The sequence below is a fragment of the Felis catus genome, chromosome B2, assembly GCF_018350175.1.
Source record: "Felis catus isolate Fca126 chromosome B2, F.catus_Fca126_mat1.0, whole genome shotgun sequence".
Classification (NCBI taxonomy): domain Eukaryota; kingdom Metazoa; phylum Chordata; class Mammalia; order Carnivora; family Felidae; genus Felis; species Felis catus.
The window spans coordinates 62,796,703-62,810,043 of NC_058372.1; the positions used below are offsets into that span (position 1 = coordinate 62,796,703).

General features: G+C 36.6%; 1 protein-coding gene across 2 annotated transcripts in view; it reads right to left on the minus strand.

Moving 5' to 3' along the window:
* Positions 1-13,341, minus strand: part of LMBRD1 (LMBR1 domain containing 1) — a 113,928-nt gene that overhangs the window by 48,838 nt on the left and 51,749 nt on the right. For both annotated transcript variants that reach the window (XM_023254088.2, XM_045057716.1), the window contains exons 8-9: positions 9,028-9,153; positions 3,649-3,801 (exon numbers count right to left, since the gene is read on the minus strand). In XM_023254088.2, coding sequence (XP_023109856.1) covers positions 3,649-3,801; positions 9,028-9,153 — 279 coding nt within the window. The remainder of the gene's footprint in view (positions 1-3,648; positions 3,802-9,027; positions 9,154-13,341) is intronic.

Sequence of the window (13,341 nt, forward strand, 5' to 3'; positions counted from 1 at the left end):
TCAGTCAGCTGACCACTGAATCTTGATTTCAGCTCAGGTTACGATCTCGGGGTCATGGGATCAAGCACCAAGTTGGACTCCATGCTGAGTGGAGCCTACTTAAAATTCTCTCTGTGTCTCACTCTCTTTCCTTCTCTCTCTCTCTCTCTCTCTCTCTCTCTCTCTCTCTCACCTTCTGCCCCTCCCCTGCTCACACTTGCACTCTCGTGCTCTAAAGTTAAAAAACAAAACAAAAAAAAACACCCTCACTTGTAAGCCACTGGGAGAGTTCAGGACTGTGAAGCATTAGCTCCCTGTTATCCTGGGTGGTGCCACACCAATAAACAGCCTTTCTTGCAATAGGCTGGTATCAAGTTTTTATTTGCTTGCTGTGCATCAGATGGATGAACTCTCATCTGGTTCAGTTTACAATATCAAGTGTCCCCAAATTTGCCTACAGATTCAAAGTAATCCCACTAGAAATCCCAGTGGGTGTTTTGTAATATTCTAAGTTAATTCTAAAATTTATATTGAAATGTGAAGGATCTAGCATAGCTAAAACAATATTGAAAAGAAAAACAAAACTGAAGAATTTAGACTACTTGATTTTACGACTGATTATATAACACACCAATAATCAAGTTTTAGCATAAGGACATATAAATCAATGGAGCAAAAGAAAAAGTCCAGAAATAGACCCACATATGCACATGATCAATTGATTTGGCAAAAGGTACCAAGGAAAGTCAACGAGCAAAGAACAGTCTTGACAAGAAAATGTTGCTGAAACAACTGCATCTCCACATGGAGAAGAAGCCCTTAAGTTATACCATCCCATAAAATTAACTTAAAAATGACGACAAACCTAAAATGTGAGTTGAACTGTAAAATTTCCAAAAGAAAACATATGAGAAAATGATTGCTATAAAAACTTAAGGAACATCTCTTTGAATGACAGTGCTAAGAAAACATAAAGGCAAGCCATAAAAAGAGACAACATTCACAATACATATATTTGACAAAGTATTTAATCCAGGACACATAAAGAATTCGTAGCTCACTCATCAAACAAAAACTTAAATTTAAAAATGGGCAAAAGATTTAAACAGGCATTTTAGAGCAAATATACAGGGGTGCCTGGGTGGCTCAGTCGGCTACGCAGCTGACTCTCAGTTTTGGCTCAGGTCATGATCTCCCGGTTCATGAGTTCAAGCCCCTTGTTGGGCTCCAGGCTGTCAGCACAGAGTCTGCTTGCGGATCTCTCTCTCCCTCTCCCCCACACGCACACTGTCTCTCTCTCTCTCAAAATAAACAAATACACTTAAAAAACTCTTAGAGAAAATACACAAATGGCCAATAAGAATACAAAAAGTGCTCAATATCATTAGTCACCAAGGAAATGCAAATCAAAACCACAATAAAATATTACTATACAGCCATCAGAATAACTATTACAAACAGTTACAATATAAGAGCTGACAAGGATATGAAGCAATCTGAAATCTCACATTGCTGTGGGAATAAAAAATGGTACAACCACTTTGGAAAATACTTTGGTACTTTCTTAGAAAGTTAAACATACATTAAACATTAGACCCAGAAATTCTACTCTTATTTACCCAAGAAAAATGAATGAAATGAAAACACATCTACAACAGATGTTTACATGAGCATTATTCATAATAATCTCCAACTGGGAATAACTCAAATCTCCACTAAAAGGTGAGTGGATAAACCAACTGTAACATAGACACCAATCAGGATACTACCCAGCAATAAAACAGAATGAACTACTGAAAAAAAAAAAAAATGCAACATAGACAAATCTCGAAAACATTTTGTTGCACCAAAGAAGCCAGAAAAAGGATTATACTACACTCTATTCCGTTTATATGAAATAATACAACACATAAAACTAAACCATAATGACAGAAGGACATCAACGGTCATCTGGGGTCTGAGTTCAGTGGGAGACGGGAAGACATGGGGTAGTTTTTGAAGTGATGTGGGTCTTCTATATCTACATAGTTGGCAAAATCAATCTGTGCACTTAATAAAGTTGATTTAAAAATCCCTCTAAACTAGGTTCAGTGAAATAGGACAGAGCATGTTTAAATCAAGGCAGCTAATGTTAGAGACCAGGTTATAAATATTTATAAAGAAGCCATATAAAAAATTTAGAATTAAGATAAGGTTGAGGAGAAAAAAAAAAAAAGAAGAAGATAAGGTTGAGGAGGGTTTTAGCATACCTTTGGTATTACTAAGACAATCACCTTGCAAAAAAAGAGTGGTGAGTCTTTAACAAAATTGATTCTAACAGAAGGTTTAAAAATACACAATAGGGGTGCCTGGGTGGCTCAGTCTGTTAAGTGTCCAACTCCAGCTCAGGTCATGATCTTATGGTTTGCGAGTTTGAGTCCTGCATCAGGCTCTGTGCAACAGCTCAGAGCCTGGAACCTGCTTCAGGTTCTGTGTCTCCCCTTCTCTGCCCCTCCCCTGCTCACGCTCTGTCTCTCAAAAATAAATAAACATTAAAAAAAAAAAAGTAATACACAATAGATCTGATTATGATATAATTTTGAAAAACTCTTCCAAAAAGGAGATTTTTAGGATGAGCAGTCAGTGCATTTCCGTATTTCCTTTCTAATTATAAGAGAAAGATAAAGCAGAACTCAACCTAACTAATCCTTTCATGGGGCTCTCTAAAACATTTTTTTTAAACTTAGGTAAAACCCACTTTATAGCCTCATCTTGCCTAACATTCTTTATACCAGTCTATTCGCTGCACTTTGTAAATTACAACCTGCATACTGTTCTATACAAAGTTCAGGTGTTTGAAATGCCAGATACAGAATGGACAATAAAGAAGTCTGTTGCCAGCAGTTCTAGACACTTTTTAGACTCAGAGTTGTATTATTATGACCTTAGTTCAATCTAGGTCCTTAAGTGTAGGTACCACTATCCAATCTGAAGAAATCAAGGCTAGCAAATGATCGTTTCAAAAAAGAAAAGAAAGAAAGAAAGAAATTAATGGTTTTCTGCCCTGAATAATACCTTTTTATATACTTTCAGAAACATACCACCTAACAAGGAAGCAAATTCTATTAATTTCAGTTAGGGTACCTGAGTTCTAAAGTGGGTCCCAGTTTTCCTATTTATAGAAAAGTACAAACTTGTGCAGCATGTGGATGGCTCAGTTAGTTGAGGGTCTGATTCTTTATTTTGGCTCAGATCATGATTTCACAGTTTATGAGATCAAGCCCAGCGTCAAGACTCTGGGCTGACAGCGCAGAGTCTGCTTGAGATTCTCTTTCTCTCCCTCACTCTCTGCCCCTCCCCCACTCATGCTGTCTCTCAAAAATAAGCAAGCATTAAAAAAAAGTACAAATTTTCAAAAATGTGCTGGCAACACACATTACTTACCTATATTTTAATTTAAATTTCCCAACACCTCTGTTACAATACTTGTTTTACACATGAGTAAATGAAGTTCAGAGAGGTGTGTAACTTGCCCAAACTACCAAATGACAGAGCTATGATTCAAAACCAGTTTAACTTCAAAATTCATCCTCATAAGTATCATGCTATAATGCCTTACAAAGAGAAGTCATTCTGAGAGGTCTACATAAACTGAAGAGTGACAACATAATTTCTGAAAACTCCATTTACCTTCAGGGGACGCAGAGCACCACAAAATTTTGTCCACCAGCTGTTTTCAATGAATTCTAAGTGCCTCTCTCTTTTCCTAAGTGTTCGTAACCTTTCTTCAAATTGTTTTAAGGCGCGTTTATCCCTTGATGGCAAAGGTCGACCATCCTTGCTCTACAAATAACAGACCAAAATAAAACAGTTTTTTACCATTAAGGTCTTAGTAAAGTATCCATCAAATTTAGAAAATCATGCAACAAAAGCTTTTTTTAGGTTGGATATTCCTCAGGCAAATTTACAAACTGAAAAATACAGCAACTAGGTGACAACACGCATCTCTGAACCAAGGTCAATATCAAAATGCAGATGTATATACATTTAATACTGAACTTCTTGATCCCTATTTTCCACATACATAGTCAAGTAACGTGGAGAGACATAAATATCTTTAAAAATACCTTTTTATATGGTACTTTATTCAATTTGCTCAATTATTCTCCCTAACCTCCAAGCTCCTCCTTCTATTCCTTAATATGTTTGGTCCTACCCCTTCTCTCCCTTTGGTCAGCGCAGGTTTCAAATATCAGCAGAGAGATGCAATACTAGTATGTGCTATGCAGAGGTTTTTAGAACTGCTGAGAACTTGCACTTTCTTATTCTCCAAGTACTTTTGCAAAATGAATCATGTTTTCTTTAGCCAACCTACTGAAGGAAAACTCCCATCGATCTATGTTTATGTGATGCTTACTGTAACCATGAGCAGTACCTTTTCCATGGTCTCGAAGATAACACTTTCCCACTTGAATTCTCCTGGCCCTAAGTGTCTTCAATTAGGTACAATAATAAACTACAGTAATATGACAACTGCTGAATATACAAAAAGGTGAAATGTAAACTTGTTTTTATTGGAAGCAACAAGAAACATATTTACATGGAACTACATTTTTAAAGTATAAAGACATCAGATATTAAAATATTAATATCCCTACTTAGGTTTAAGTAGGTTCTTAAGACACAACAAAATTGCTCTCTAGCGTATCCCAGTGCAGGCTCATCTGAAATCATCAAAATAATGAAGACAACACTCAAATATCCTTTAATAAAGAAATTTACACAGTTATAAAGATCTCTTTACATAATGGCACTGCCATGCTCTTCTAGACCGAGCCATCCTCTTCCATACCTTACCATATTGCTTCTCAAACTTTATCATGCATAATTACCTGAAAAGTTTGTTAAGCACAACAGATTTCTAGACCCTATGAATAAAATTTAGTTGGTCTTGGGTGGGGCCTAAAATTTGCATTTCTACCAAAGTCCCAGGAGATGCTGGTGCTACCCAAACAGGGACCATAGTTGACATACCTGAAGCTATATTTAATTATCTTCACTCCTTTAAGTCAAATACCATATGTACTATCAAATTGTATCCTCAATAAAAGGAACCTGGGAGAAAGGTATTTTCAGAAGGACAAAGGAGTAAAACAAACACTCCCTTCTAGAAGACAGATCCAGGCAATAATACTTCAAGTGTATGGTATGAGAAAGGTTTGGTACTTTGTACTTTAAATATTCAGTTTTTCTCAAAACTGCCATTCTATTATCCAAAGGACACCAGCAATAAAGTAGTTTTATTTAACAGCTGGCTTTCACTATTTCAGAAAAAAAAAATAAAATTAGTAAACTGATTTAAGGGTCCACTGAAAATAAATCCAAGTTATCTGCCTATTTGGTGAATATTTCAGTGGAGTAAAAGAAGTCCATTCTGCTTTGCCTATTGACCAAACCAATATAAGAAGAATATTGGTTAAAGAAACAAACACCAGGATAGAAACTCAGCGGGATGCGTGGGTGGCTCAGGTCATGATCTCCTGGTTTGTGAGTTTGAGCCCCACGTCGGGTTCTGTACTGAGAGCTCAGGGCCTGGAGCCTGCTTCGGATTCTGTGTCTCCCTTTCTCTCTGCCCCTGCTCTGCTCGCACTCTGTCTCTGTCTCTCAAAAAGTGAATAAACGTTAAAAAGTATATATTTAAAGAAACTCGGCAACTAATTATCTCATCTGGAAAAAATATACATAAAAAGTATATGAACACATAGCCTTTGTTCAAAAAAAAGTAAAATGTGAAAGAAAGCTTCCCTTCACACTGTCATCAAGTACTACTGCCCTTTCCTAGTTATCACCATTAAGTAAATCAGTATCCTTACACACATTTTCTATGGATTTATATGCATTCATATATGTTAATATACATATGGTTTTTGTTATATGTAATAGCTAACATTTCTTGAGCACATTTCTTGTGCCTAAAACTTATCTGTTCCCTTACGTTTATTCTCCTTAAATCTTCAGAACAAAATTTTGAAGTTGGTAGTACTAGTATACCCATTTACTAGACGAGGAAAATAAGGCTCACAGATATTATAATATGCATGATAAGGAGAGCTAGAATTTGAACTGAGAGACTGATTTGATAATCTACCTCATTCTTTTTCATCACTCCACACCACATTATACCATGGTACCTTAATAAATACTTTATTTTTGAACACTTAAGACTGTTTTCTTTTGGAAGGGGAGGGTGTGCATTAACAGTGTGCATGAACATCCTTATATAATGAAGTAGGATACTTTCCTAGACATCAGCTGCTGGATTAAACTTTACTAACAGGTGTGTTTGTTTGTATAGGTACATATCATATCACATAATTTTCTTTAAAAGCTGTAGACTTTACATTCCCACAAACAGTGTATCTATGCCCCAAATCTCATTAATACCTGACAGAGGTGAAAATGTTAAAGATTTCTAAAAGATAAAAAAATAAATATATATAAGGAGTACTTCTAATTAGCACATCTCTGATTATGAAGGTGACCAACCATCCTGGTCTCTGTACTGCAAGTTCCATGTTCTGGAAAATCTCTCAGGTCCTAGGTGAACTAGGATACTTGGTCAACCTACTTACTACTAAAGAGCTGAAGCATCATTTTATAACTTTCACTGGATAGTTTTTCCTTCAGTAAATGCTATTTGGGTCTTTTGTTCAATATTTCTATGTAACGCTTGTCCTTTTTTCTTACTGACTGGAAGATGTTCTTTATACATAACCTATACTGCAGATTATTTCCTCACACTTTTTTTGCTGGTTCCTTAACTTCCTTTTTGGTGGTACTTTTTGGGTACATAAATTTTAGAACATAAAAATGTAAAACTCACCAATGTCTCAATCAGCATTTGGGATTTTTGTGTGCCTCGTTTAGAAAGGTTTTCTATACACGAAGAAAAAACTTTACTTTCACTTTCTCCTAATGTTTTTTAAGTTTTGTATTTGATTTGAATTCAGGATTGTTTTACTCTATGGTAGGAGGGTCTATGAAAATTTCATTTTTTGTCTTCTATGATTGCACTGAATTTCTACCTAAAGTTATGAACAACTGTCACCTCTACAATAATGAATCTTTCCAATCAGGAACTGAGGAAGTTCTCCATTTATTTCAGTCTTCTATTATGTATTTCAATAAATTTTATAATTTCTACCAGGAAAATTCTGACGTTTCTTATTATTTTATGGTTTACAGCTATTGTGAATGAGATCATTTCCTATTACATCCTCCAAGTGGTTCATGATTTCTGCATGTTTGTATCCAGGCACTTTGATGAACTCTTATTAGTTCTATTAATTTGATTAATAATTAATTGAGCTTAATTTTTTTAAATTTTTTGTAATGTTTATTTTTGAGAGAAATAGAGACAAAACATGAGTGGGTGAGGGGCAGAGATGAGTGGGTGAGGGGCATGAGTGGGTGAGGGGCAGAGATAGGGAGACACAGAATCCAAAACAGGCTGCAAGCTGTCAGCACAGAGCCTGACACAGGGCTTGAACCCACAAACTGTGAAATCATGACCTGAGTGAAGTTGGGCGCTTAACCGACTGAGCCAACCAGGTGCCCTAATTAAGGTTAATTAATAAACAATCAGGGTTAATTAACCCTAACCCTGACTCTTTGATTCTGTCAGATTTTCTTGGTAGATGATATCTGCAAATAATAAAGGATATTTCCCTTGTTTTCATTCTCTTATTCCAATGTTTATACCTGCAATCTTTCTTACCTGACTAGCACCTCCACAAAAATGCTAACGAGCAACAGTGATACTGACTGCACTGTCCTGAATGGGAATGTTTCATTTATCATTAAGTATGAGGCTTGTTACAGGCTTCCTTTCCTAAGTACTTTCTTTTTTTCTAATTTGGTAAGGCTTCTTTTTTGTTTATAAATATAATTTATTATCAAATTGGCTTCCATCCAACACCCAGTACTCATCCCAACAAGTGGGTAAGGCTTCTTTTTAAATCGTAACTACAGGGGCGCCAGGGTGGCGCAGTCGGTTAAGCGTCCGACTTCAGCCAGGTCACGATCTCGCGGTCCGGGAGTTCGAGCCCCGCATTGGGCTCTGGGCTGATGATGGCTCAGAGCCTGGAGCCTGTTTCCGATTCTGTGTCTCCCTCTCTCTCTGCCCCTCCCCCGTTCATGCTCTGTCTCTCTCTGTCCCAAAAATAAATAAACGTTTGAAAAAAAATAATAATAAAAAAAATTAAAAAAAATAAAAAATAAATCGTAACCACAAATTGACTTTTACTAAATATTCTTTAGCATCTATTAAGATGCTAATATTTCTCATTCTTTATCAACATATTAAACTATTCTAATAGATTTTCCTAATGTGTCAGACTTTGCATTTCTATGATAAACCTAATCTGATAATTACAACATATTCTATTATAGCATAGGTTTGAATTGCTAATATTTTCTTTATAACATTTGCTTCTATGTTCACAAGAGAGATCAGTACATATATATATCCCTTTTTGTGTGCAATTAGTATCTGGTTTCTATATCAGGATTATGCTAGTTTAGTAGAATAATTCAGAAAACTTTCCATTTTTTACTATGCTCTATAGATAATATTTATCTGCTCCTTGAAGGTGATAGAGAAAGAAAAACTTCATTGTGTTTTTAGAAGTACATTTAATTGGCAAGTGGTTACATGTAACTTTTAGCTTATTCCACTAGTACGTACAACTTGAACATAAATGATACAGTAAAATCTGATGTTACACATGTAATCAGTATATGTGGGATAAGCAAGGTCCTGTTCATACTGGAGAAGAATTTTTGTTTTTTAGTTGTTTGAACACTGATAGAAATTCTCAAATTGTCAATGTTTTGCATTTCACAGAAGACAAATTTTAAAACTAAGGACATAGTTTCTTAAGGATATGTTGCAAAAAAAATTCAAACAATGTCAAAAATATGGAATTGCCAATGTCTAAGTCATATCAGAAAATAGCACAAAGACAATGTACTTTTATGCTTCCCAATTACAATAAAATACCAACTTACTTTTGATTTAATCGTTTGAATGTGTTGCTCCACTTCTTCAATGTCTTCAGTGTTTTCTAAACGTTCATAAGCAGCACTTCTAGTGCCTTTTATCAGATTTAAAGGTAATGCAGACATGCCATAGGCCTAAAAGAAACAAAATTAAAATGTGTTTTTAGTACCACTATTTTACACACAATTATACACAATTTTGAGGGGGAAAGATCCTTTAAAGCAACTGCCAGGGCACCTGAGTGGCTCAATCAGTTGAGCGTCTGACTTTGATGTCAGTTCAGGTCATGACCAAGTTCATGGTTGTGGGATCAAGCCCCATGCTGGGCTCTATGCTGAGCGTGGAGGCTGCTTAAGATTCTCCCTCTCTCTTTCTCTGTCCTTCTCCCCACTCGCATGTGCTCTCTCTTTATAAAATTAAAAAAAAAAAAAAAAAAAAAAAAGAGCAACTGCAGAGTAAGCAGTTGTAAAGGATTATAGTCACGGAAGAACATGGTACATAGGAGTGAATCATGATTATACTGTCCCATAATTCTTATTTCACATTAACAGTTATATAAATTTACATCTGTATAATACTATTCACAGAATAGATAACATGTATGGTTCAAAGGTAAAGTTGCAAAAATAATGTAAATATAGTACAACAAGCTCACTGATTTCATGCTTCTGTTTATCCCTTCTGCTATTGAACCCCTCTAGTGTATTTTTCATTTCAGTTATAACTTCTATTTGATACCTTCTTATATTTTCTGTAGTTCTGTTAAAGTTCTTGCTGTGTTCATCCATTCTTCTCCCCAAATCAGTAAGCATCTTTTGGACCATTACTGAATTCTTTATCAGGTAAATTGCTTATCTCCATTTCATTAAAGTTTTTGTTTTGTTTTAAGTAGATGTGCCTTATTCTTTGGGACATACTCTTCTATCTCATTTTGCTTCTATGTCTATATGTATTATGTGAAATAGCTACCTCCCTCAGTCTTGAAAGAGTGGTCTTGTGTAACAGCTGGTTCATGTGGGCCATGAGACCAATCTCCCTTGGCCATCAGAGCCAGGCACTTCATATGAATGTCCACTCTATTTGCTGCATATGCCCACCAGATGTGGCAGAGCCAGCACTGCTGTGTGGAAACATCACTCATCCCACCCAGTTGTGGCTCAAGCACTGTGCAGGAAGAGTGGGGTTCCAGCTGCTTGCCCATCATGGTTATGACCCAGTCTCTATGCAGGTTAGATGGGGCTTAAGGTCCCTCTGGAAGCTAATTACATCCTGGCTGCTGCTAGGGGACAACAGGGCTCAGGTGCTCATCAGCCCAGTTGTAGCCTATCAGGTGCACAGGAAGGTAGGACTCAAGTTGCTGGACCAACTGGGTTGTGGCTTGGCTGCTGCACAGTGAGGGCAGGGCTCAGCGCACCCTACCAGCCCAGCTGCAGCTTGGTTCTCTGCACAGGTTGGGCAGGACTTACAGCACCCACTTGGACCACCTGCAGCTTGGCTGCTACATGGGGAAAGTGGAGATCATGGTGCTCATCTGGCCCATGTGCAGTCTAATCACTGAGTACAGTGGGGACACTAGCCTGGCCCTTTTGCAGCTGGGGGGCTATGTGGTGCGGGGTGCTTGCCAGCCAGGGTAAGGGGTAAGTGGACAGAGTATGCACTCTAGTGCTAGCATGCTACAGGAAGGATAACAAAAATGGCACACATCTGCTCTGTCATCAGCAAGTTAGAATGAGATTCCAAAAATGGACTCCACCAATGCTTCCATCACCAGATAAAGTCCCTATAGGTCCCTGCCTTTGTCATAGCCACCTTAAAATTAGTTAAGTGGTTCTCTCTCACAGTATAAATACTCTTCAATCTGTTGCTTTTGTGCTGGATCTTGGGGAGAGCAGGTGTACGCACACACCACTTATGAGCAGAAATCTCTGTTCCCTATAGTTCTATGATTCTCCCTCTCTTAACCTACCCATTGATTTTCAAAACCAGATAGGATTTTTTTGGCAGGGGGGTGGGGGGGGGTAGCATATCTCTCCAGTGCCAGCCCCTAGGGTCAGTATGCCTGATAGGGGACACAATCTCTTTACTCAAGGGAGAGTTCCTTATTTGGGGGATCCCTCCTGATTGTGGCATCACCTGGGATGGGGTCCCCTGGGTGAGGCCATATCTTTGATTCTCCTACACTGCTGAATGTGTCTTTTTTGTCTTTTGTTGTGGAGGTGCTGTTCATCTAGTTCCAAATATAGCTGTAAGTTTATCGTGTCCATGGGAGAAGGTGAGTTCAGGGTCTTCTTATGCCACCATCTTTAAACTCCCTCCATGGTTTGGTTTTGTTTTATTTTATTTATTTATTTTTAATTAAGGGAGAATACAAAGAACATACTAAAATCCCAGAAATCAACTAGTTCTATCAGGTAATACCAACTACCTATAACACATTGTATCTAGATAATTATATAAAATTATTACCCAATATTCAAATCCTTGTATTTTCTAAGGGAGAAATACCTTAAAATATAGTATTTTAAAGTTAATGTTCTCATGATTTCCCTATCATCTCCCCTTCTTCCTAAAGTGGTAGTAGGAAGTAGGTTCCGATAGTAGGAAGAAGGTTCTGTTTCATATTAGAAGAACACATAATTTAGAGTAATTTTTTTGCAATTAATAAATTCTTATCAAATTTATACTTGTAATGACCTTGATAAAATAGAAAAAGTAAAGAATATAAAATATTATATATATACTTAAAACACTGAAAATGTAAATTAAGAAGCCTACAGGAGCCAAAGTATACCACAGCTCTTTAACCTTTCCTTACAGGACTTTCCTATGCCTTTTACCATCTGACCCATTTGTTTCTTCTAGTAGTTCCACAAATTTTCAAAACATTATTGGGAAGAAAGTAACATAATACTTTCAGTCTCTGATGAATAAGCAGTATTACCATGATTATTTACCAATCATCTGCATTCACATATTGTTTTAACACCAAGTCTATGTTGCTTTTTACAACCAAATTCCAAGGCAAAAATATTTTGCTAAACAGTTTATGCCCAAATAAATTCCCTGTCCTCCCAACCACCTCCAAACAAGCTTATTTTACCCCAATGCTTGTTACTCTCTGTTGAATGGATTTTATCCCTAAATACAGAACCTCAGTATTCAATATTATTTTCGAAAGAATCTGTAGTCTACTAGTCTCACTTCTATAAACCTAACTTCTACACTGCTTGCAAAGTAATCTCTAGCACCCACATCAGATTATGTCACTCCTCTAATTAACTTCCATTAAGATATCTAGGATGAATTAAAATAGTTTTCAAAGGGCTCTAGGAGGAGACCCTAGGATTCTGGGTAGATGCCTTTAGGGCCACTACAGGAGACAAGAAGGCAGGTAGCCAGGCCTGCTGCTACTTCAACCAGAGCAACTCTATGTTGTACAACTTTTTTCTATATCATGTAAGATTGTTTTGTTTCATTTTGCTTTGTTTTGTTTTTTTCAATGATAGGTAGAATGACTGGTCTTGTGAATTACTGGTCTTGTAATTATCTAATCCTGGCATACAAACCTCTTCATGACCCCTACCAGCGTGTCTCATGCCTCATACCTCTGAATTGTTCACTATTCTTAAAACACTCCAGTTTTACAAAGGCTTTTCCAGCTTCCACACTTTGGCACATGCAGTGCCTTTATCTAGAATGCCCAACTTATCATCTCTACTTCTCTAGCAAATTTCAATGCCCTTCAGGCCTCAGCTTAATTACACCATGTCTGAGAAATATGCCTTGACTTGAAATGTGCCTTGCTTATAACTCTATTATAGTACAAAACACTGTAGTTAACATGATTGGTCTGTACATTTGTTTCATCACTAAACACATTGCACATTGGCCAAACTTGGCTAATCAGAATCACTCAGAAAATTTTTATAAACACAGATTTATCAGCCAGACTACTAACAAGTACAGGAGACTATCTGATCTATAAAAACTAGGTCTCAATTCTTTTTCCTACCTTTATTCTAAGAATAAAGATTTATCAAATTACTAAAATAATTTTTTCTATTAATATTTAACCAAAAATTGTTTGAAAAATAAATCTTAGTTCACACAAACCTAATTCCTTACATGGAATTTACATATTTATTAGACTAGCTGAACTAAATTCCTAAATAGCTTAACACAAAAATCTAAGAAAATAAAGATATGTCCTTGGTAACAGGGGACCAGAATACATCTTTTCATGAATTTTTAATTGTCTGAAAAAAACAATTAGAGAAAGTTGTCATTGTTTGGGGTTACCTACCTTTTAGAGTTTTTGCGGG